This window comes from Euprymna scolopes, chromosome 45 (genome assembly GCF_053919585.1).
Source record: "Euprymna scolopes isolate OS-2025 chromosome 45, ASM5391958v1, whole genome shotgun sequence".
In the NCBI taxonomy this organism is placed as follows: Eukaryota; Metazoa; Mollusca; class Cephalopoda; order Sepiida; family Sepiolidae; genus Euprymna; species Euprymna scolopes.
The window spans coordinates 32,179,798-32,205,895 of record NC_136526.1 but is presented as its reverse complement, the minus strand read 5'-3'; the positions used below and the strand labels follow the sequence as shown (position 1 = coordinate 32,205,895).

The window sequence follows — 26,098 nt, the reverse complement described above, 5'->3', positions numbered from 1 at the left end:
AACAATCCAATCCAATCAAATCCAATCACCAGAACCAACTACATACAATCTGCAGGACGTCCCCGACTCTTATCCAGTATCCTGCCTTTATAGCATCCGGGAATTATGTATTTGCATAATTGCGCGAGAGCAAATGTGATTCTTTAATAATTGCATGGGGTAAACGCTAATAAATACCCATGGACGCCACCTTGGAACCTTCTCTTCCACTCGGCCTGAAACACAACAGGCGTATCTCTATTTCCCCTCATTTCCGTTATTGCTAATTCTGCTACAGTTTCTTACATCTTCTACTTATTCTATACAAGTTGTTTCTTTAAATTATTTTTCTTTTAACCTATTTTTCAATATTCCTTTCGACTGCAATGCTACCAGTTTCTTGTCTTAGATTGTTAAATTTATCTTTTAAACTAAGAAGCCTCGTTCGGGACGGTCATTAAGTTGGTTCCAAATGGTTGTGCCATCAGAGCCGAACTTTACTGAAGCAAGTCCACAAAATATTGAAGCAAAAGTACTCGGCTCTGGTGAATCTAAAGCGTGCTTTGATGTGGCAGAACAATGCTAAGTCAAATACTCTTAGGAAGACCAAAAACAAATTTGAAGAGCTGAATTGAATTTAGGTTCAGCCCTTACTATGCTCCATCACATTACGGCCTTTTCCAAAGGGCTAATGAAGTCGAGAAGGACCATCAAGGATTCTTTGATTCTAAGCCAACTGAAGGTTTTTTTTACCAGATCAATGGTAGAAAGTCTTGGAAAATGATGTGCTTTTTGCGGATTGATTTTGTTTTGTTTTTTGTTATTACTAGGGGAATAAATTTAATTTTCAAGAGGTTACAAATTTTTCTGACAAACTAATATCTGTGATATTTTAGTGAAAGTTAATTTCACGGAAAAAAACAGTAAATGGAATGATATAATTTATGTTATGAGAATCCACGTGTAATTTGTAGAATGAGTTTCTTAATTGTAAAACGCTATTTTCAAATCGATTTCGTCTTACAAAACACTTATTTATAAACAGTATTTTCAGATGGATTTCATCGTACAACACATTTTGATCCATTAAATATAATCCAGCGGATAATTATGTCTCATACAAAAAATAAAATTCGAATTGATTTTCAACTAATAATAAACATTCAGAATATGTTGTGCGTATCATCAATTAAAAAAATATTGTGTTTCATTTTGATGGAAATACAAACAGGAAAATCCGGACAAGTTACATCTTTTCTTGCATGTGCTTTGATGTGTCAAACAAACATCATAACATATTTGTAATATGAACCACATGTAAACATTACAATTTTATAAATTTTTCTCAAGTTTAATTATATCATTGATTTCATTATAAAAACGCAAACAATTCATGGAAATGTGTATTCGCATATGTATAATCAGTCTGTGCAAAAAATATGCGTGATTGTGTTGCAACATGTGCTGTAAATTAACCAAATATTACATAGTATATGTTTTTTGCAAATAGCAGAAAAGCGAATTGATTTCACAAAAATATTTCTCAAAAAGATAGTATCTATGAAATGTGTGTGTGTATGTATTTCGACATAGTATCAGTTCTCTACCACCTATAGCAATGGCCAACGATTCTTTATCTGAGAGTACGTCTTTCAAGCTCCTTGGCCTAACGTTCACAGGAAACATGAGTTGGAACAATTACATCGAGGACATTGCCAGGGCCGCTGCAAGGAAGGTGGTCTCTCTCTACCATGCTAGAAAACTACTAACACCCAAAAGTATCATGTACCTCTATAAGGCAACCATTCGCCCATGTATGGAGTATTGCTGTCATATTTGGGCTAGTGCATCGGCTACTAGTCTCTCGCTCCTTGACAGGGTTCAAAAGAGAGTCGCAAATCTGATAGGCCCTAAACTGGCATCTAAGCTTCAGCCTTTGTTCCATCGACGAAACGTTGCATCCCTCTGCCTGTTCTACAAGTATTTTAATGGTGAATGCTCTGATTAACTGCAAGCACTTGTGCCCCCACGACGTGAATACCCTCGACAGACCCGACAAGCTGCAAAATCCCACCCAACACTGTAGAGATCCCTAGATGTAAAAGATCTTTCTACTCCGGTAGTTTCTTCCCCAGAACCGCTAGACTTTGGAATTCCATTCCAGGTCACTGCTTCTCCAACTGTACTGACATGCAAAAGTTCAAGTGCAACGTGAACCAACATCTTGCTGCCCAAATCCCTACATAGTACCCCAGTAGTTGTTTCCCCTGATAGTAGCCCCCTACACCAAAGTGGCAATATGCCTTGTTTAGGGTGAAAATGTAAAAAAGAAGTATATCCGTGTCAAAGTTACAAGATTTAAAGAATATTATTTTGTTTACAATAAGTGTTCACATGCAAGATAAAGGGTTTATTTGGAAAAGAAGGCAGGCATACATAACAAGAATATAGTTTCTTTGTAATATGCATTTTAATAAGTCGTTACATTTGTCGTTGCCTTGTAAAACAAGAGCCACATACTTCACAAGATTAAGATTTCACTTCCATATGTCTTCGCATATGTTTCAACATAGTTTGTTTGCTTTTAAAGAAGGAACCACATACTTCACACGAATGTGGTTTCTCATCAGTATGCGTTTGCAAATGTTGGGTCATGTTGAATTTTTTTGTAAAAGCAGAACCACATAATTTGCAAGAATATGGTTTCTCTCCAGTATGTGTTCGCATATGTTCCAACATACTTTGTTTACTTGTAAAAGAAGTGTCACATATTTCACAAGAATATGGTTTCTCACCAGTATGTATTCGTATATGTTGCAACATATGATGTTTCTGGGTAAAAGAAGAGCCGCATATTACACACGAATATGGTTTCTCTCCAGTATGTGTTCGCATATGTTGCAACATACTTTGCTTATGTGTAAAAGAAGTGCCACACATTTTACAAGAATATGGTTTCTCTCCTGTATGTGATCGCATATGAATGACTAAGTTTGATTTTCGTGAACAAGAAAAGCCACATACTTCACAAGAATAGGGTTTCTCTCCTGTATGAGTTCGCATATGCATGGCCAAGTTTGGTTTATGTGAAAAAGAAGAACCACATACTTTACAAGAATGTGGTTTATGTCCAGTATGTGTTCGCACATGAATGGCTAAGTTTTGTTTAATTGTAAAAGAAGAGCCACATACTTCACAAGAATATGGTTTCTCTCCAGTATGTGTTCGCATATGAATAACCAAGTTTTCTTTCCTTGTAAAAGAAGAGCAACATACTTCACAAAAATATGGTTTCTCGCCAGTGTGTGTTCGCATATGTCTCAACATATGTGGTTTCTGTTTAAATGAAGAAGCACATACTTCACAAGAATACGGCTTCTCTCTGAAATTTGAATTAGAGTTCATTTTCCCAAAGGAAATTTTAAAGAGTTTTTGTACAATTTGTTTCCCAATATTTTTCTATTGTTGTTATGGATAATAAACAAATAAATTAAGAAAAAATTACATTTTCTATTCAGTTTGTATGGATGTAAAATTTTGTAGATTGTTTAAGATGGTCATAATTTATATTTTTCTCGTGTTTCAATGAAAACATTACTTGATTTTTAATTTAATTTACAGTATATATATATGAAAATTATGTGCTTCAGTGTGCTAGCTCATTATAAGATTTATGTATTTCACATCTGTACAATTAATGAAAACGAAACATATATAATAAATTCAATGAATGTATATACATCTTATGAGATGATATTTTAACATAGCGGTGCATTTTAATGAATGATTATAAAAAAAACTACTTATGCAGCCCATAATAACAGTCTCATTTCAGTTTTCATAATCAGCATAATTTTCCTGTCTATCATTCTAGATGCGCAAATACTGCATTTACTAAACAGTTCATGACTTCATTAGTAACGTGCACCTAAATTATATTAACCTCATGCATTGGAGGCTATTATTCCAAAAGATGTCCAAGAAAAAGTGTAGACAAAATACATTCAAAATTGTTAGGTAAATGCTTTTTCAATATCTTGTCAAAAAATTCGATTTAGAGAAATGTAAAACTACGACCATTCAAAAGAATACGATTTCTCTTGTTTCCGGCTTTTAATTTTTTCAATTTTTCTTTGTATTGATTGCTGGTTTTTCTGCAAAATAAAAAGTCATAAACACAATTTAGTGAAAGGATTTAAATCTAAAATATTGTCAGAGAAAAATAGAAATATCTAGTCTTAAAATATTGTTACCACATCTGCAAGCTAAAAAGAAAAATTACATTTAAAAAAAACTTTTACATGTTTATAAATAAACAAAAAATTTGGATGCGACATAAATATTTTGCATAATTACAAAGCATTACCTGAATAAATTATTTAATTAAATTTGTTTTTATTATATGTGTATACAATTTTATTTTCATTTATTTTCACATTATACTTTTGTTGGGAAATTTCAATCTTTATGAAAATTAGTTTTTGTGTGAAGAAAATATTCAAAGACCAACACGCTGACACATAACACATGTGAAGTGTGTGGTATGGCATCTTCAAATTATTCTGAAACTAAGGAGCACCTGCAAACTCCGACAAAAGAGCAAGTTTGTTTGTAAAGAGGGTGGCAAAGACTGCAGACTATCATTCTTTTGTTTGCTTTTTATATTATTTAGTAATTGATGAAGTAAGTTAATATGTTTTAAACATCAATCGAGTGCAATTGAATTTAAGTGATTTTTGATTCTTGTGACTCTTTTTTTAACAGTAGATATATAAATCCTCGCTGCAACCAATTGTGAGTGGCAGAGTATCTATAAAATTGTCGATTGTCTTATGTATAATGGAATAGACTTGAAAATCAATGTTTGTTGAAGAAGATTTGGATGCAATTTTATTTGAAGAAAAGAGTAAATACACGAAAGATGAAAAAGTTATACTTGAAAATATGATAAGCTATCTCTGTGACATGATTACATCCATTTGTAATCTAGGAATTTTACGATAGATTAGAAGTTTGGACACACGTTAAGCCGCATGAGGTTTTTGTGAATTCTTGTCTGCTATATTTATCAAGAGAATATGCTGGACGAGTCAAAAGCAAACTGTTCAAATAATTACTCTTGGAATAGCAATGCAGGCATATAAAGTTTGTAAGTGAAAGCAAGTTTGTAATTTATATAATGAAAATGGTTTTGATAGTCTGATGAAAATAGATGCTATGAAACTGTTGGCGCAGCCTCTCCCTCCAAGTTATGGAAGATGTAATTTTCTAATGAATTAGATCCAGAATCCAATGCAACAATCACACTAAACAATTATGTATAAAGATTGAGACCAATGAAATTAAAGAGAAAGATAATTGTGGAATTACTTTTTTCGATAAACGAAACCTTGAATTCCTGAAATGATTACTCCTGCTGATGGCTGTTATCAAGCAGAAAAAAAAAAAAGGTTGCATTGCTATGGATTAATAGAAGCCCATCCTTTTTGTTGATGGGAGTTTTGGAACTGATTTTTTCACCGGCAAAATAAGAGCAAGCAGACGATGCTGATCAAACATGGTGATTCTAGACCTACGATCTGCCTATCTTGAAGGGTCCATCAAAGATCAACTTTAGATCTATCAAATTGTTTTACACGGCAGTAATGTCTCATCAAGGTGGCATTTGTTCTGAATGTAATTTCACAAATAAGATTGTTGTGGCCGAATACTTGTGTTACTTACATACACAATAAATACAGTGAAATAAAACCGTAACGATGAAGTCGGCTGGACGAACAACCCTCATTTTGTATGTTCTTATCAATACATTTTATTGCTTTATTCCTGTGTTCTGTTTTCCATTGTAAACAGAGTCATACTAATTATGGATTCAACCTTATAACGAGACAAACTAGGAAACCAATCTCAGAATACGTGTACAACATATATGAAGGTGTCACATCTGAAACCAATAGTTCTGAACACTTATTACATTTTCAGTTTGTTTCCTGAATTTAGGGGCTGGGGATTGTGTCGAGTCTTCCAGACATGACAAACATTATTATTAAGAAGCTGTTACTTTTTCTGTAAATCCTGTATATCATCTTTTCCTCTCCAACTATATCTTTCAAACGGCAAAAATATTGTAAACATAATAGTATGACTGTATGTGTAACCTCCACTGATATATGCTAATGAAGACCATTAACAGGATATGATAAGCCAAATTATGTAAAAGAGAATAGCAAGTTGATTCTTTCAAGGGTTGTAACAAGCACACAAGCAGGAGGCTGAACTTGTATTGATTATATATATATATATATATATATATATATATATATATATATATATATATGAGCAAATAGTTAATAAAATATGTTTAAAAAAATTTAAATGAGTTAAAAACATATTTAATCTAAAACGGAAACATTAGATAAATGGATAGTCCTTTAATCCGCGGAGTTATAAGCTCTATTTCCTATTTGGTTTTATCGAGCTTTTACATCTGACTGAGATAATTTTATAAATATTAATTCTTTAATATTTATAATTTACTTTAATTTTACCATCTTCGATCATTTTGGTAAATTTAATTGTAATTATATATATATATATATATATATATATATATATATATATATATATATATATATATATATATGTATATATATATCCCATTAAGAGACAATATGAGTTGAGTCAAATATATAAATTCATTGAAAACAAAAGGAAATCTAAAATGAAATGAACAAGTTATTTAAAGAACGCTACAAAATGATCAGAAAATGATCAGGTACAGAATCGAGGGAAGAGAAAAAAGTAGAATCCTCAACTTTATGAAAAAGTTTGATATTCATGTTACCTACAATGTAGACGGGTGCTTACTACTTCACAGTGAAGAATACTTACAGCAATATCAATCTTAAATGAGAGCATCTTCAGAAATATTACATATAACGTGGGCTCTTTATTGCATTTGTAATGTGCATTCAAATTGTCGGCATTGTTGAGCTATTCACAAATTAATAACTAATCACAAATTGTCATTAAGAAGTGGCACATTGTGTGGAAGGTTGTATAGCGTCAGAAATATTACTGAGATCTGGGGTGAATGGTTACACCTAAGAATAGAATCTACAATGTAACTGTACTAGCTACTGCATAAGTTATTGCACATTTTTCTTTATTTAGTCACATTTTTTGTTGATAAAACAAAGATCTTTCCTATTAAAACTGCAGAATAATTGAATATTCAGTAATTAAAAAATACAAAACGTAAATGATATTAATATTTTTTCGAAAATAAATAAAAAGAGGCATAAAAATACAAAACTATGGTAGTTATTCCAATTTTCATTCCATGTAATAATAATAATATATTATATATATTATTATTATATATATATATATATATATATATATATATATATATATATTATTATCGGTTATTTAATTATTTCATAATTAGAGAACAAATATTGAAGATTTATAGATTTTACATCAAGAATAAAACATGGAGATTTAAATGTTTATATCATAGAATAGGAAACATAAGACTTGAATTTTCTAATTAGTAATATAAGATGGCGGGGTTGGGCGAAAAAATAAAGATTATAGTTTATTCCTGTAAAATTAAAAAAAAAACCCAGGTTGTTTGCAAAATACTAAGAAAATTATCATCAGTAGCTCCTGTTCTGTTAGACTCCACACAAAATGCCTTTCTGGATCCTCATTCTGTAATATTTGAATAATTGCTTCTGTGCACCCATTGATCAAGGTTTCTAGACCTGATCTGCAAAGTATGGTACAGACGTCACCTCCCACAATTTGATAAAATTTTAAATTTATACTTCATCAGTTTGTTTATGCAAAACATCTTCATGAAAAACGGCATCAATTTAGGTAACCCTGTTCTACTAAAGATATTTAAAATGTTATCTTTGAATGCTATATTCAGTTGTAATCGTAAATCAAGCTTTGGCAGTAGCGTTTAATGTATAGAATGTCTTGAATTAATTCCTACATTATTACTAAATAATTAATATAATCTAACCATTCTAGACAAAAGAAAGGCGCAGGTGTGTGATTTTATTGCTTAGCATGTTTGTCCGAGGTATGATGAAATGACAAAAGAACTAGGAATTTATTAGAGAACATTCCATTAAAATATTTGTAAAACATGCACACGAATACAACATTGCAACAGTGTTACAGGAGATGGACCATATTCGACAGTGCAGGGCCTATTAGATTTGGGAATGGCGGTAGATGTAATAAACCAGACGTGGCAACAATATTATATACATGGGTGAATAGTGGCCTTGTAAAGGTACAGGATTCTTAATTATTATAGCAGGGTTTAAATTAGGCTAACGATTTAAAGGTCTCTAAGAATTTTATGATATCGTGGACATGAGAAGGGGTGATTTTTAAATCATAAAGTGTGGTTTCAGGGAGCAAAAGAACATTTGGAAGGGAGTTGTTTGTTGAGTCTAAGATGGAGTTTTGAACGAATCATAAGACAAGCAATTCCGCCTCATCGTTTAACATGCATATTTCTTGTTGTTGGATAGTAAAGAAATTACTGATTGCCCTTTATTCTCTACACTATTATAAATTTTACAAAAATGATTATATCTAGCAAGTAGATTTTAAATACGGTATAAATAGATTCGACAATTCTATTATTTTATTCTTCTCTGTGTCTCGTATTCTTTAAAACGTCACGAAACTAATCTGTTGAACAAGAGTAGCATTTTCAATAGCTAATTTGTAAACTTTTTGAACGCTAAACTGAATCTAAAGTGAAGAAAATCTTTAATATTTTTCATAGAAGACAGAGGCTATTAGCAGGTAAGTTGTTTAATTGTGATATGCATTCTGTTTTATCATAGGCAAATGTAAATATTATTCATATTCATTGCAGTTTTTTAATTTCTATATTTTTATTTGATTGCTTTATTTAGTAACAGATTTTCTCGTCCATGAATGTACTCATTATATCTAGCAAGTTGATTTTAAATATAGCATAAATAGATTCGACAAGTCTATTTATTTTCAGTTAGTGAGAAGGGAATCTATCACCATACTTTCCCTTAAACATGTCAATTAAACTTATATTAAGTACAATACTTAATATAGTCATAATCGTTTTTAATGGAGAGTAGACAATGCATTGGTGATGCATTATCAGCAGCGCCCATGAATCTCTCTTCTTATTTGTCACTCAGTCTTCATTTTTAATGAGTGATTTTTCTGACAACGGAAAAAGAAAAAGCTGTATTCTACGTTGGCAATATTTTAGTATGAACAGTTGCCAGAGATGTTGGAAATTTTCTGTTTCTATGTCTATCCCATTTGGTGAATGGATTCTGGACCATGCCGTAGATTCTGCTGGGGCTTCTCGATGCCATATTTATGAGTAATGAGGTTATGGCTTTACCTTATCATGTGCTACAAAAAATATATTTCTTTGTATCTTTTTCTCTTACTTTCCCTCTCTGCCCTCCTTTAAGCAAGTCTGTAGATCTATTCCACAAATCCTAAAACTCCATCATGAAATGTTTCCAAAAAAACACTCGATTAAACGTCCAACATAGACCCCACAATTATGTCTCCTTTTCTAACATCAGGGGTTTACATTTCAACCTTCCAGAGGTGTAAACCCAATTACAGAGGACTAAATCAGATTATTATTTTTATGTGAAACTGGCATTCGACCGACTATTTCCCTGGAAGAGTTTGGAATTAACTTAACATCCAAATCTGACCCCCAAGATCGTCATAGGCTTATAGGAATCTATGCTTACATTAACGATAGCTTTCCATGTGGAAAGGACATCTCCAGAGAAGATCCTATTTACCTTATATTGGCTTTTGGGTTGCATTTGCTCTTACAACTGCATTTATATTTGCCCTCTATCTCCTCCTCCAATAGTGAAATTACTATCTTTAAGAGGATATCTGAGAAAATTGACCAAATCCTATCTGCTCATCCTAAGGTTAACATTCACGTCTGTATAGACTTCAATGTTCAAAATGTGGAATGCTTAACCCACTCAAAGAAGACAGATGATGAGGGGAGGTTCTGACAAGATTTCTCCATTGCTTATGATCTCACTCAGATTGTTTGAGAATCCACCGTGTGCTTGATACTGACAGTCTAAATCCTTTCCTCACTACTTGCTCTGAGTTATGTTCATCTTCTGTTCAGTCTCCACTGGAATCTTCCGACTACTCTCTTGTATCAGTTAAAATAAAAACGAAATGTAATAAGTCCTCAGACGTACCTCTCCATTGTACAGTATATCAACACTCTATGCCTGACTGGGATAGCTTCCGTACATTTATATCAGATCTATCTCTGCATTCCATGTTTAAAAAGGATGTGTCCTCTATAGTATCAGAGATGACAGAATGGTTACTGTAAGTACAAACCGTTTTATACCCTCGAAAAAATTCCAGCAAAAACCTAACAGCCAGCCATAGTTCTCTTAAGATGTTAAGCTGCCATAGCACACAGAAATCACTTTTTCCATCGCTTCCAGCATAACAGATTACTGAAACTAAAGCCACTGTCAAGACTGCCAGCAACCACTGTAAAAGAGTAATGAAGAACACGAGAGTTGTATGCTCACTCCGTCAAGTCCAAAGTGGCTGAGCAGTGGCTTGGTTCCCAATAGGTTTGGCAAATAGTAAACAGAATCCTGAACTGAAGCGTGTACTCTATCCCAACTATCATCAATGGACCTGAGATAATCATCTCAGCATCAGGCAAAAACAAACTCTTTGACAAGAACTTTGCAGTAAATTCTACCCTATGCGAACAAGGCCACCAACTCCCCATATTTCCTCCTGTATCAGAAAACATGCTGTGTGACATACAAATATCTATGCGTGATGTTGTCAAGCTAATCAAAAACCTTGATTCCAGTAAAGCAACAGGCCCTGGCGGCATTCCAATTATAGTGTTGAAAAATCTTCAACCAGAACTACCTACCATACTTACAAAGCTGTTTAAGCATTGTCTTAAGGAGAATTGATTTAAACAACCTGTAAAATCCCATCTGTATGCTCTGTATTTAACCTCCATCTCAGTACAGACTAATAAGTCTCTTGTGCATTATGAGTAAGTTACTAGAATCTGTGTTAAATAAAGAAGTAGTCAACCACCTCAGCAAAAATAACCTTCTTAGTGGCATGTAATATGGTTTCCATTCTGCTAGATCTACAGCAGATGTGCTTATGGTTATATCTCATAGGATTAGCGAATCTCTTGATGAAGGCTTCCTTTCTAGGGCAATTGCTCTTTACATACCAAAGGCGTTTGATAGGGTATGGCATACGGGTCTACTTCACAAGATCTCCGGCTATGGTATAGCTGGAAATGTTTTCTCAATTATTAAATCATTTCTCTCTTAAAGGTTCATAAGAGTAGTGGTTGATGGGCAGAAATCAGAAGCTCACAGCATCCTGGGTCCAACACTCTTTCTGATCTACATCAATGATCTTCCAAATCATATTCTTAGATCATTTGTAGACATTTTTGCTGATGACATTAACATCAATGGCAGCACATCAAAGACCGTAAACGACTACGTTCCCTCTGATTCTTTCTCCTCTGATCTTGAGCACGCACAATGAGGGAAAAAAGTGGCTTGTTACTTTTAATGCATCTAAAACCAACATTCTATCTTTACATCATCAACATTTTGATCTTCATCTGGCATCGATTGAAATAAATGCCTCTCGTTTTGGGGAGACTCCATGTTTTGGCAAGCTTCTAGGCTTTACATTTATTCCTGATCTTAAATGGAACACGTACATCAAATCCTTTGCCAAGGTCGCTGGAAAAATGATGGGATCCTTCCATCGATCCAGTACATATCTACCTGCTGATGCAATTCTCTACCAATATAAGAGCCAGGTACATCCAAGGATGGAGTATTGCGGTCACATCTGGGCAGGAGCTGCTAGAAAGACTTATCCTGCCTTGACAGAGTTCAAAATAGACTTCGTAGCCTAGTGGGGGGATACCATTTTTCTCTTCTCTGCAAACTCTTTCTGACAGAAGAGACGTTGTGAGCCTGTCTCTGCTTTATCGTTATTTTCCTGGTAAGTGCTCATCTGAGCTCCAATCTCTGGTCTTCCCCTCTCCAAAAATTCCCGATAAACTCTTGTCTAACTGAAAACACTATTAATAATTTCCACCACTCTTTATCTGTGCCTAAACCTAAACATAGATTCCACAAAGCTGTTTTCTTAGAACTGCACACTTGTGGAACTCTCTTCCATTTGCCTGCTTTCCAGCTGACTACAATATGGTCGTCTTCAAGTCCAACATAAACAAATTCTTGATGAGCCGTTCCCTTTAAGTAATTCAATTTACCAAATTTCCACTTCTAACGATTACTATAATATTGTCCCTTTGACTACTGTACACTCTTTAACCCTTATCCCCGAGTGGCCTCTAGGCCTTGATAAATGGTGATTCCTTTGTAAAACAAAATAAAGATCACAAGTTCCTCTGATGTGTTCTCTAATGGCTTCCAAGTCATCCCTTTTATAGTACCTGTAGTTTTGAGTAATGGCTTCTCACCTTGGATTTGGGATTAAATCTACTGATACAACTAGGTGGTCTACGTTTTCGAATGAACTATAGCTATTAGTCACACAATCATCGGGTAGTGGCGTTTGCTAGTTTACACGATCTGGGAGGCAGGTCGGGAACATGAATTTGTAAGGAATGGGCTATAGAGAAATTATGAGTACAGTGTCTAACTGCATCTGTGTAACTATAGAAACAAAGCTATTTTATGGTGGACAATTAAGTGTCAAACATATGTACTTGAGCCTTCATATTTAAGGAGACTACTGCCTCTATACTATCATAGACATGGTTGAAGTTTTTTTGTAATTTGTTGTAAGTGAATAAAATATTTCTTAAATCGAATATATGTCTCTATATGTTGTTTTTTTTCAGAATTTAAAATTGAACTACGAAACTTATATATTGCTCTATTCTTAAATATTGAGCTTTTCCTTTTTGGCTAGGATCTCCTTGAAAGTATTACTTCAAGTAATATCTATCAGATTTTTCATCTGAATTCTATCAGTGTCTTATCTCGCTTATAATAAAATATGAACAATACACACTGGGATAATTTTAAAGAGAATGTTGTTGAAAATAAAATCAATACATAAAAATCCATTTATTTAATTGCTTATTCAAAGGCCTTAAAGACTATTTTTCATATTAAATCTTCAGATACTTTTAGAAAATACTATGGAGAAGTATAAATTTCTGAGCAGAACATTCATAACGGTTGTGGTGTTCGCATTAATTGACCTTACAGAAATCTTCAGTTAAAAAATAAAACACTCACCAATTACAATAATATTTAAATAAATAATAAACATTTTTATGAAAAAGAATACATGTTATTCAATCGCTATTTCGGCATCAACAGGCTGTTTATTTTAAAAGGCACAAAGCTCTGGATATGGGTTGGGGCTACAATAGGTACGTTCAAAATGAATGCGATGTTCAAAATGCATAAATATTTTGACCCCTCCCTTTACTTTAAAATTCATCAAAAATCAGAAAATTAACAAATTTTAATTAAGTTTTCAGTATTTATCAAATAATGATCACAGAATGTAATGAATCCATTATTTTTTATTTAATATGGAAATGCATTATTTTGTTCAAACAAAAATACCTTTTACTAAACATAGTTTTAAGTAGCAAAAGAAAGTCTATGAATTTATATTTGCTTTTTTTATGAAAATAAAGTATCGTAAATTGTAATCATAAAAAATTTATTTTTACATGAATATTACGAAAAAAGCCCTTAAAGTCTGTAATAATGAATTCGATATAACTCAAAGAAAAATAAATTTCTCAAACTACCGATATTATGATTGAATTAAACATTGTGTATTTAATATTTTCACACAAAAAATATAATTGCAAAAATATTTCTACTTTTTTTTTAGATTACAGGTTTCGCATAATATTTATATGTAAGATTCTAATATGTTCCTTGCTTGAATGAATGTGAACATTCGGCATAACATAACTTTTATATAATCTTGACACACACACACATATATATATATATATATATATATATATATATATATATACACACACACGCATATATACATATATATATATATATATATATATATATATATATATATATATATATATATATACATATGTGTGTGTGTGTGTGAAGATTATATAAAAGTTATGTTATGCCGAATGTTCACATTCATTCAAGCAAGGAAAATATTAGAATCTTACATATAAATATTATGCGAAACCTGTAATCTAAAAAAAAGTAGAAATATTTTTGCAATTATATTTTTTGTGTGAAAATATATATATATATATATATATATATATATATATATATATATATATATATATATATATATATTCTTTTTAATTTAAATGCAGAAACAAAAATAATTGAATCAAAAATGGTAAAAATTATACAAACGTTCACGATATGAATGTGTGGATGCATGGCAGGAGAAAAAGGAAAACCAGGACGCCTAACCTCCCTTAACTACCTAACGTCATTTTCAGACAGCCTTTCGACTTTCTGAGATTTTGGACTTCCATATAATTCATGTTTAAAGACTTCCGCTTTGTTAAGATTTTGCAAAGGCAGAATTTCTTGCTTTTGGGGGCTAATTAATCTATTTTTGTACAAACAGCTGTTTTTTTAAATTTTAATTTAGTACAATACTTTACTTTATTAATTATCTTTGAAATAGACAAAAAAAAAACAACTAAAATTCATCTTTCAAGGGAGATTTACAATGGATTTATTTAACTTAAAAATTTTGCTGAATTTGTTAGCTCGCTGTGAAAACATTTTTCGTGAAAACTTTTTTCGTGTGTACAAATATATTTTTCCTTTTTTAAATTAACTTTAGTCTCTAATCTTTCAAATGCTATCAAACAGTAGTCGGAAACTTACAAAAAGAATATGATAAATCGGCTTTAAAACCATGTCCCCTTATCTTTGTCCGCCATTTTTGCCCACTCCTAGGCTATAGATATATGCATTTAAGATTTTTTTTCTTAGATCTTCACCAGGTCTAAATGGAATATTTACTCATTTCTATATGAAAACCAAAGTTAAAAAATATTTTGAACGCAACCCTATAGTAAAAAAGAACGTATAAACGCAATCAAATTCAAGCAACACTCACTTCTTGTTTGGTAATCTGCTTTTAACAAAGAAACGATTATAAGATGTGTTAATTAAAACAAGACGTGTTTGAGGTGGAAGTCAACATTTGAAGATGGCGACCCGAAAAGCAAGTTCGCATAAAATTAAAATAATTATTTATTTATTGTGATTTCAAATTTTGTTTTTATTCTCTATTATTATTATTATTATTATTATTATTATTATTATTATTATTATTATTATTATTATTATTATTATTACGTATTGTATTAAATTAGAAATTATGATTTTTTGTTAATATTGTGTTGAAAAAATATGAATTTAATGTTAAAAATATTTTCATGATTTTTTAACAATAAAAAGGAAACACCTCTTTTGTTTTTTTTTAAATATAAACGTATGTTAATAAATTTATAATATGAAATTAAATTTAAAAAAATGATTTTATTGTTTTTAATATAATTTTGTGTGTTAAAGGTCAATATAGATAAGATTTTTTCAACGCCTGTTTATTTTATCTATCTGCGGGAGTAAAGGGGGGGGGGACAAGACTAAAGAAAATCAGACGAACACCCGACATAAAGTCTGCTAACTCAAAGTATGCAACAAACGGTGTTTGCTCACACTTGGTTTCTGATATTAAAGACTTTTATTTTGGTCGCGCATTCTTCTTGGTTACCAAGTTTTTTACTAATTTAAATTAATTAATTAATTAATTTATTAAATTGTTAGGTGAAAGTACAGAATAATTTACAAAACATCCCCCATGTTAGGAATGGCTACATCCTATCTGAAGCTTATTCATCATGCTTAAATATTAATTATTTAATATAATTTAGAAAGCCATTCCGTATATGGATAGGGACCCTAAAACAATACTTGGTACTTCTACAGTTTATCGTCGAAAATGGAGATGCCATTTTTTCGGGCACCTGCCGTTAAACTCAGAGGGAGAAAGCAGTATTTTAAACTATGACCGAAGTAGGAAATAAATAACAACAACAACAACAACAAAAAAAATTACAAAATTGTTTTATTAAAATTATATTTTCTTACGCAGACGTTTCAATAAATGTGTTTACAATTATATTTTGATACATTTTTATACAATAAATGTTTGGTTTTCAAATGGCGCTCGCCAAGTTTAAATAATTATGAATATGTCATTTTCATTTTCTGTTTATTTATTTTTTTTATTTTTTATTTTTTTTTTAATAATAATAATAATAATAATAATAATATATATATATATATATATATATATATATATATATATATATATATATATATAGTCATCCACATACAGTACTGTTTCGCTGTTTCACAGCTCATCAGTGCGGCTAGACAGGCAACTACCTCAAGCCAGGATTGAAACCCGACCGTTTATACGGCAGTCAAGGCTTCTAACCATTACGCTATTGGCGGCTGCTTGAACGAGTAGTGAGTTTAACGATGTTTTGATATCGTCCGAAATAACTCCGCTCGATTTGTTTACACAAAGAGCGTCGCTTATATGCTAATGGTAATTCGTTTTTCACTTCTCAATATGCTCAACTCAAGGTGAGGAGCACTATAGTCATCCACATACAGTACTGTTTCGCTGTTTCACAGCTCATCAGTGCGGCTAGACAGGCAACTACCTCAAGCCAGGATTGAAACCCGACCGTTTATACGGCAGTCAAGGCTTCTAACCATTACGCTATTGGCGGCTGCTTGAACGAGTAGTGAGTTTATACTTCAGAATAAAATTATCTAACAATCAACTGGTATGGGAACCTGTGATTATAAATTTATCAAGATATTACTGGCAGTAATATTCTATAAGTATTATCCCCCCTAAATAAGAATTGCTCGATATACAAGATAGAGCAAATAAATCAAATTTTAGTCATTCAATGAATTTAAAAATTTATGACGTGAAGTGTTTAAATTTCAAATCAAAAGATTTTTATTATTCTATGTAAGACAAAGAATACATTTGAAATATTATAACTCCTTATCCTATAGGATTTCGATGTCTACCATCTCTTCAGAGGAGAAAATATCAGCAAACAGTTATAATGGTTTACACCTTATTTGCTAAAGTCAGTGAGACATGGAAAATCACAATTAAAAGTTGTTTAAGTATTTAAATGTCATAGAGTAAGGGAAGTATTTAAATGTTATAGAGTAAGAGAAGTTAATGAAAAGGATAGAAATCCTTTTCATTTTTCTGTAAGGTCTGACGAAGCTGTTGGATCGTGATGGTCCAATATCCGAAACATATGTAACCAAACAGATAAAACGGTAATAAAGGATAAAACACATATTTGCTCTGCAATAGTATTGAGCACTCTCTTCAGGTTTTTACTAATTACCAGTTTTAATATATATATATATATATATATATATATATATATATATATATATATATATATATATATATATATATATATATATATATATATACACGTTTCATGAAAAACTTTCCCATTTTCATTAATTTAAATCGAAACATTTCCAATCAAACAATTACGAATATATGTTCTCTTTTACTTTCTTTATTTACTTTTTTCATATTTCTTTCCGGAAGTAATTAATGTCTAGTTTAATTTTTTTTATGGTTTATTTCCTACTTTGAACATAGTTTTAAATACTGATTTCTCCCTCTTATACTAATGACAGGTGCCCGAAAAAATGGCGTCCTTATTTTCGGCGATAAAATGTAGAAGTCTCCAATGACTGAGGCAATATTTACCTTCTTGTGTGGCCGTTCTTTCTGTTCAATTTGACAATAAAAGAAATAATTTTCTCACAGAAAGTATTTGTTTTGTTTTTATCCCCACTCATATTAAAATAGTTGTTTTTTACATTAAAATATGAAGTGCTTTCTTTTTATCGTAAAACCATTTTAAATAAATTTTAACAATAAAATCATCATATTTTATTCACCATAATATGTAATAATAAAATAAAAAACTTTGAACCACAAAAAATGAAAATAATTATTTTAATTTTCTGCGAAATTGCTTTTCCGGTCACCATCTTAAAATGTTAACTTCCACTCGTCAAACTCGTTTTGATTTAATGAACTCTCTTATAATCATTTCTTTGCTGAAAACAGATTGCAAAACAAAAAAGTAAGTATTACGTGAATTTAATTGCTTTTAAATGTTCTTTTTTAATACTGGGGCGCGTTCAAACTTTTATGATTAACTTTGGTTTTCATATAGAAATTCCATGTTTACATATGAATGAAGAAAGATAATATGGGATAAAAAATAATTCAACCAATTTATTGATAATTTCTCACTTTTACAAACATTTCTAATTTGCATGCGCGGATAACTTTTTGGTAAATATTTACATTTATGTCCACCTCAACAATTTCCTTTAAAATATCGACTTTTATTGGTTTTCTGAAAATCTCAGTGCGATAAATAAATCAACTTCTCGGCGACCTACACTGCACCCTCCCCCCCCCGCCCATTTTTTAATATACTGTTTGCGAGTGGGTATGCTGTCAACGGATATCTGTTAAGTTTTGGGAAAATATTTTTTCACCACCCCCCTCGCAAAATGGAGTGTTTATTCCGAAAACCATTGGAGGTGTTGGGGGTGTCTTCTGAAAGCCGTTCTTAACATAAAATTACTTTAGGAAATGAAAAATTGTCGAAATTGTGGAGGTGGACTTATATTTCCGTTAAAGTAAAAGTTTCTCTGGCACGTGATTTTGCACGCGTTCCTTTTCCTTTTTAAAACATTTAGTTACTAACAGTTCTTGCGTTTACTGCTGAGTGCTGCTACCTGCTCTTTACTATTTGCTCTTACGTTTATTATTGGTTGTGAAATTAGTTCGGTAAAGCCTAGTAAAGAGGTTTTGCTCTGTCTTCCTTTCTATGATAAAAACACCACAATTTACCAAACTAATTTTTTATTTTCCTCATGGAGAAGATAATTCGCCTGGATTAATTTGATGTTTCCTCGGCAGACCCTCAGGCCAGCAAGCTTTGGAAATTATGGTTCTGCAACTTTAATTACTACTTATCAACTATTGCTTCGTTAAACCCTGATAAGCTAGAAGTTCTCTATTTAAACATTGGTCCCTCTGTTGCTGATGTTATCAAAGGTTGCTCTGGTTTTAAAACATGCCATGGAATTATTGAAAGGCGTTTACAACTAGTCTCCAAGCGTTATTCACACTAGACATCTGCTTTCCACGCGTTTGCAACAAGAAAGCGAGTCTGTTGACCAATACCTTCAGGCCTTGAATCCACTTGCCGCTGACTGTTGTTTTAAAGACGTAACAGCCACCATTTACAGGGATAAATCTGTCCATGATGCATTCATTTGTGGTCTCTGATCCTCATTGATACGTGCTAGGCTCCTTGAAACAGACATTCTAACTCTCACAGAAGCTACTCAATGTGCTAGGACTTTAGAACAAGCTCAATTTCGCACGGAATCGTATGCCTCCCAGATTGGAACAGTTGCTGTTACTTCTACTACGGGAACTAAAAATGTGGTGACCGATTCTGCCGCAGAGGCCACTTGTATTTCTAAAAATTCTGTTCCAACTGATTCTCGAATGGAGTGTGACTCTGTACAGTTCTCTGCTTCCCTTCCTGTTCATGGCAAGTGCTACAACTGTGGAGGCCGACGTCACCTTAAGGATGACCGCCACCTTTGCCCTGCCCGCGATAAGGTATGTCGAAGCTGTGGTAAATTCGGGCATTTTTCTAAAGTTTGGTGTTCTACTCTAACGACACTTTCACGTTCTTCTTCTGCTATCATAGGGGCCCGCGCTAAAGGTGGTGATACTTGCCCTCCTATCACCGAAACTGTGGAGTTAAAAGGAAAAAGGTTAACTGCCCTTATAGACACTGGCAGTTCTGATAATTTTATCAGTGCCCGCATTGTCAAAACAATGAGACTGCCCACTTTAAAACGTAACTTTGTAATTTCTATGGCATCATCTGCCGTTTCCCTTAAACTGTCTGAATATTCCACGAAGAACATTTTCTTCAATGGTTGCGAATATAAAGGGATTGATCTTACTGTGCTTCCTGACTCCTGTATGGACATTATACTCGGGTGCCTTTTTTGAAACAACACCAGGGCATTACTATTTCTTTCGGTGGATCTCAGGATGCCTTAAAAATCCGCGCGCTAACCAAGATTAGTTGTGCCCTTGTAAAATTGTTCTGAAACCTGACCCCTGATTGCAGACCCATTGCTACAAAATCCCGAAACTACCGTGCGGAGGATGCCTGATTTATTGAAAAGGAAATTCTTCAACTACTTAAGGACGACGTCATTGAAATGAGCTATTCACCGTGGTGTGCTCAAATTGTTGTAACTTCGTCACTTAATAGAAAGAAACGACTGGTGGTTGATTTTTCCCAAACTATTAACCATTTCACCTTACTTGACGTGTACCCTTTGCCTCGGATTGAGGATCTCGTAAACCAAAGTGCCCAGTATCATATTTTTTGTATGATTGATTTGTCTAAGGCTTACTACCAAATAGAAATTTATCCCGAAGATAGGCCCTACATGGCTTTTCAAGCTGGAAATCATTTGTATCAATTCAAATGAATACCCATGGGTGTCACTAATGGGGTTTCTGCCTTTCAACAATTTATGAATTTCTTTATTTCTGAAAATAAGTTATTCAGAACTTTTTCTTACATTGATGATATTACCATTTGCGGCAAAACTCAAGAGGAGCATGACGCTAACTTGGAACATTTCTTAAAGGCTACCTCAACATAGAACCTTGAAATAAACCGAGTACAATTAAAGTTTTCGCTTCGCTCTATCAATTTGCTTGGATACCAAATCTGTGACAGAACTATCGAACCTGATCCTGAGCAGTTGAAACCCCTTTTGCAAATGCCTCCTCCTTCGGATTCAAATTCATTAAATAAGTGTCTTGGTATGTTTTCTTACTACCGAAATGGATACCTAAGTATTCACACAAAATTTGTCCCCTGCCATGCCACCTATAGTTGTGAATTCTTTCGAGAAACTCAAGAAAGATGTCACTTAATCATCTGTAAAGGTTATCGACGACGAACTACCAATTAATATCGAAACTGATGCCTCAGAAAAGGCTATAGGAGGTACCCTCTTACAGGCTGATAGGCCTGTAGCGTTCTTTTCCCACTCACTAAACCCATCAAAAATACGACTACACATAGTTGAAAAAGAGGTTTACGCGATAGTTGAATGTGTCCGAAAATGGAGGGAGCTCCTTGCTGGGAAGCACTTCACTATCATAACAGACCAGCAAACCGTATCTGCTATGTATAAGCCAGCTAACCAAGGAAAAATTAAAAACGATAAAATCATTCGGTGGAAAACGGAGATTCTCCCATTCTTGTATGATATAAAACACCATCCTGGAAGTGAAAACATCGTTACCGATGTTTTATCGAGAGTGTGTGGTGCTGCTGCTTCCTCCTTGGAGGAGCTAAGGGCAATACACAGTTCATTAATATACCCCAGGTGTACAGCGTTTTTGGCACTTTATACGATCACAAAATATGCCATACTTAATTGATGAAGTTCGACGCGTAACATCGGAGTGTAAAACGTGCGCAAAAATAAAGCCTCAATTCTTTAACAATACACTGATCCGCGCTACTGCTCCCTTTCAGCACCTCTCTGTAGACTTCAAAGGGCCTGTCCCCGTATCTTCGAAAGGATGTTGTTACCTATTTACTATTGTGGATGAGTACAGTTGATTTCCCTTTGCATTTCCTTGCCGTGATTGTTCTTTGCAGACCGCAATCAAATCCTGACGAATATTTTTTCTATTTTTGAACTCCCCACTTTAATCCATTCTGATAGAGGAACATCGTTCATGTCGGAGGAGTTCAGAAATTTCCTGATGCGACTTGGGGTTGGGTGTAGTAACACTACTGCATACAACCGAAGAGGAAACACTCAGTGCGAGTGCTATAACGGAATTATTTGGCCCTGGAATCTAAACAGTTACCCCTTAGTGCTTGGCAGGACATTCTACCTGATGTTTTAAATTCTATTCGCTCCTTACTATTCACTAGTACCAACGATTGTTCAAATTTGAAAGGCATTCTTCTACCGGTACTGCCTTATGTGTTTGGCTCTGTGAACCTGGGGAGGTACTTTTAAAATCGTTTGGCAACAGGAGCAAGTACGATCCAATCATCAAGGTAGTGGAACTCCTCGAGGCCAACCCTATGCATGCAAGAATACAGCATAATGATGCATAATGAGGGTTCAGTGGAGCTTAGACATTTGGCTCATTTTCCACACTCTGATGGACCTCAGGGTCCTGCTGAGAATACTCGACCCAACGTTGCAAATGCAGACCCGGCCCATTTGATTGAAACAAGCCCAGTTGACAATGCACCTAATGCAGAAAATATAGAGAAATCGCAGAGACCTGCCAGTCCTTTGAATATTAAACTGCTTCCATAAATTTTTGGGACAAACCATTCACAATTATTCAGGATGGTTGGCAGACATCTTAGAGCAAGATTGACTGTCATTAACTCTAACACAGGCAGAATTTTCTCCTTCATTGATGCAACCGTTAATTTTGTGAACAGCAAGCAAGATCGCTGGTTTTGAACAACATATGCAGCAAATCTATATGCTTCCTTCATAGCATCACAAAAGACATATATATCACCAGATTGTCCTACAACAAGGACACATCAATCAAAATGAAGATAATTTAACCCTGACAGGTCCTTGTCAACGTACCCCCAGCAACTCAAAATCTCCGGAGGGAGAGGATTGTTCCCCCTTCCAAAAAAAACACTTCCACGGATTAATATGGGAGGGGAGACTATCTTCAAATTCTATTCTAAACTGGGAATGGGCAAAGGACTTATACCAAGTAGATATAAATAAGTCCCTCTTACCGTTTTTATTTTTATTTTAATGGAGAGTAGATAATGCAGTGGATGTGTTATCGACAGCTTCAGTAACTCTCGCTTCTCCTTTTTTGTCCCTCAGTCCTCATTTCATATGAGTGATGTTTCTGACAAAGGGTGAAGAAAAAGCTGCTTCCCAGGTCGGTAGTACTTCGTGAACAGTAGTCTGAGATGTCGGAAATTTTCTGTCTCTGTGTCTATCCTTGCGGCCATGTCACTAGTAAAGGTGCTGGAGGTAAACGTTTTCATCTGGGCTGGCATTAACCGCCTGATAGTCAAAGACCCGAACCTTGGAATAACCACTAAGGAGGCTGTCCTATCAGTAGGTGCAAAGTACTGGGGCTGCTGTATTGCCATTTGGTGAATGGATTCTGGACCATGCAGTAGTTTCTGGTGGGGCCTCTCGATGCCATACTAGTGGGTAATTGTTACAGCTTTACCTTATCAGGTGCTACAAAAAAAATATTTCCTATCTTTCCTCTCTTACTTTCCCTCTCTGCTCTAACCAAGTCTACTGACCTGTTCCACAAACCCCAAAATCCTCAACATGAAATATCTCAAAAAAGAAAACACGAATAAACCTAGAACCCCATCCTCCTACGTAGACCCCTACTACCACGTCTCCTTCTCCAACATCAGGGGTCTATGTTCTAACCTTCCAGAGGTTGAAACCCAATTACAGGAGACGAAACCTGACATATTCTTTCTAAGCGAAACTGGAATAGGGCCGACCACCTCCCTAGATGAGTTCATAATTAAAGGATACTCTAACCTAACATCTAAATCTGACCCGCAAGATCGCCACGGGCATGGAATATGTGCCTACATAAAAGATGGCTTCCCATGTGGCAGGGATATCTCCAGAGAAGACCCTAATCTACCTTATATGTGCTTCCGGGTTGCACTTGCTTACACCGCCGCATTTATATTTGCCCTCTATCGCCCCCACAACAGTGGAGTTACTGTCTTTAAGAGTATATCAGAAAAAATTGACCACATCCTGTCTGCTCATCCCTCAGCTAACATTCACATTTGCGGTGACTTCAATGTCCATAATGTGGAATAGCTGACCCAGTCAAATAAGACTGATGATGAGGGGAGGTTCTGTCATGATTTTGCCATTGCCTATGACCTCACTCAGATTGTCTGCGAGCCCACCCGTGTGCCCGACAGTACCGGTCAGTTTGCAAGCCTCCTAGACCTTTTTCTATCCACATCCCCTGAGCTATGCTAGTGTTCCGTTCTATCTCCTCTGGGATCCTCCGACCACTGTGTTGTATCAGTTAAGATAAAAATGAAATATAATAAATCTACAGACGTACCTCTCCACCGTGCTGTATACTGATACTCTATGGCGGACTGGGATAGCTTCCGTACATTCATATCTGATCTCCCTCTCCATTCAATGTTTAAAAAGGATGTGTCCTCTATAGTATCAGACCTGACCGAATGGTTACTTGTAGGCATAGACCAATTCATACCATCAAAAAATTCCAACAAAAACCTAACAGCCAGCCATGGTTCTCCCCCGAATATGCTGTTGCCATCGCACACAGAAATCACTTTTTCCATAGCTACCAACGTAATAGATGCACTGAAACTAAAGCTGCTTTCATGGACTGCCAGCAACCACTGTAAAAGAGTAATAAAAAATGCAAGAGAACTATATGCTCAATCCATTAAATCCAAAGTAGCTGAGCAGCCGATTGGTTCCCACCAGTTCTGGCAAATAGCAAATAGGATCCTGAACAGAAACGTGCGTTCAATCCCAACCATTATCAATGGACCAGAGGTCATCTTGACAGCATCCGACAGGGCCAAACTATTTGCCAAAAACTTTGCAGCAAATTCTACCCTGTGTGACGAAAACCATCAACTCCCCATATTCCCTCCTATAACAGACAACACGCTATGCAACATACAAATATCTGTGCATGAGGTCACCAAGCTAATCAAGAACCTTGACTCCAGTAAAGCAACTGGTCCCAACGGTATTCCAATTAAAGTGTTAAAAAAATTACAACTAGAACTTGCCCTCATACTTTCCAAACTGTTTAAGCATTGCCTTAAGGAAAAGTGCTTCCCAACACCCTGGAAAACCTCATCAGTATGCCCTGTATTTAAGAATTCAGGAGATAAGTCATCCCCCTCTCAGTACAGACCAATAAGTCTCCTGTGTGTCATGAGTAAGTTGCTGGAATCCACAATAAATAGAGAAGTAGTCAACCACCTTAGCAGAAATAACCTTCTTAGCGACACGCAATATGGTTTCCGCTCTGCTAGATCTACAGCAGATGTGCTAACGGTTATATCTCCTAGGATTAGTGAATCTCTCGACAAAGGCTTCATTTCTAGGGCAATTGCTCTCGACATATCAAAGGCCTTCGATAAGGTTTGGCAGAAAGGCCTACTACACAAGATTTCCAGCTACGGTATAACTGGAAATGTTTTCTCTATCATTATGTCATTTCTCTCAGATAGGCTCATAAGAGTAGTGGTTGATGGGCAGAAACCAGAGGCCCACAGTATTAATGCTGGAGTCCCTCAGGGGTCCATACTGGGCCCAACTCTCTTCCTGATCTACATCAATGATCTCCCAAAACACATACTAAAATCTTTCGTTGACATCTTTGCTGATGACATGACCATCTATGGCAACACATCAAAGGCTGTAAATGATGATGTTCTCTCTGATTCACTCTCCTCTGATCTTGAGCGTGTGGTACAGTGGGGAAAGTGGTGGCTGGTTACGTTTAATGCATCTAAGACCAAGCTCATATCTCTACATCATAAACGCTCTGATCCCCATCTGGCATCAATTGAAATGGCTCTCATCTAAGGGAGGCCCCAGGCTTCGATAAGCTCCTGGGTTTGACCTTTACACCTGATCTTAAATGGAACATATACATCAAGTCTCTGGCCAAGGTTGCTGGGAAAATGGTGGGATTCTTCTACCGCTCCAGAAGATATCTCACTAATGATGCAATTCTCTATCAATAAGAGCCAAGTACGTCCAAA

General features: G+C 34.5%; 2 protein-coding genes and 1 long non-coding RNA gene across 5 annotated transcripts in view; 2 read left to right on the top strand and 1 right to left on the bottom strand.

The window, feature by feature from the left end:
* Nucleotides 1–2,368: 2,368 nt before the first annotated feature.
* Nucleotides 2,369–17,974, bottom strand: LOC145269375 (uncharacterized). Its single transcript, XR_013865017.1, has 2 exons — nucleotides 17,911–17,974; nucleotides 2,369–4,133 (listed from the first exon to the last, which is right to left on the bottom strand). It is a non-coding gene; the product is annotated as an uncharacterized LOC145269375 (long non-coding RNA).
* Nucleotides 17,975–18,198: 224 nt separating this feature from the next.
* LOC145269369 (uncharacterized) overlaps nucleotides 18,199–26,098 on the top strand; it is a 46,802-nt gene continuing 38,902 nt past the window's right edge. Inside the window, exon 1 of one of the 3 annotated variants that reach the window (XM_080125057.1) lies at nucleotides 18,199–18,292. The gene's annotated coding sequence lies outside the window, so the exon portion shown is untranslated. The remainder of the gene's footprint in view (nucleotides 18,293–26,098) is intronic. The other 2 variants (XM_080125055.1, XM_080125058.1) reach the window with 2 other exon arrangements.
* Nucleotides 19,741–20,259, top strand: LOC145269150 (uncharacterized). The gene has a single exon (XM_080124757.1). The coding sequence runs from the start codon at nucleotides 19,741–19,743 to the stop codon at nucleotides 20,257–20,259; it is 519 nt and encodes a 172-aa protein (XP_079980883.1).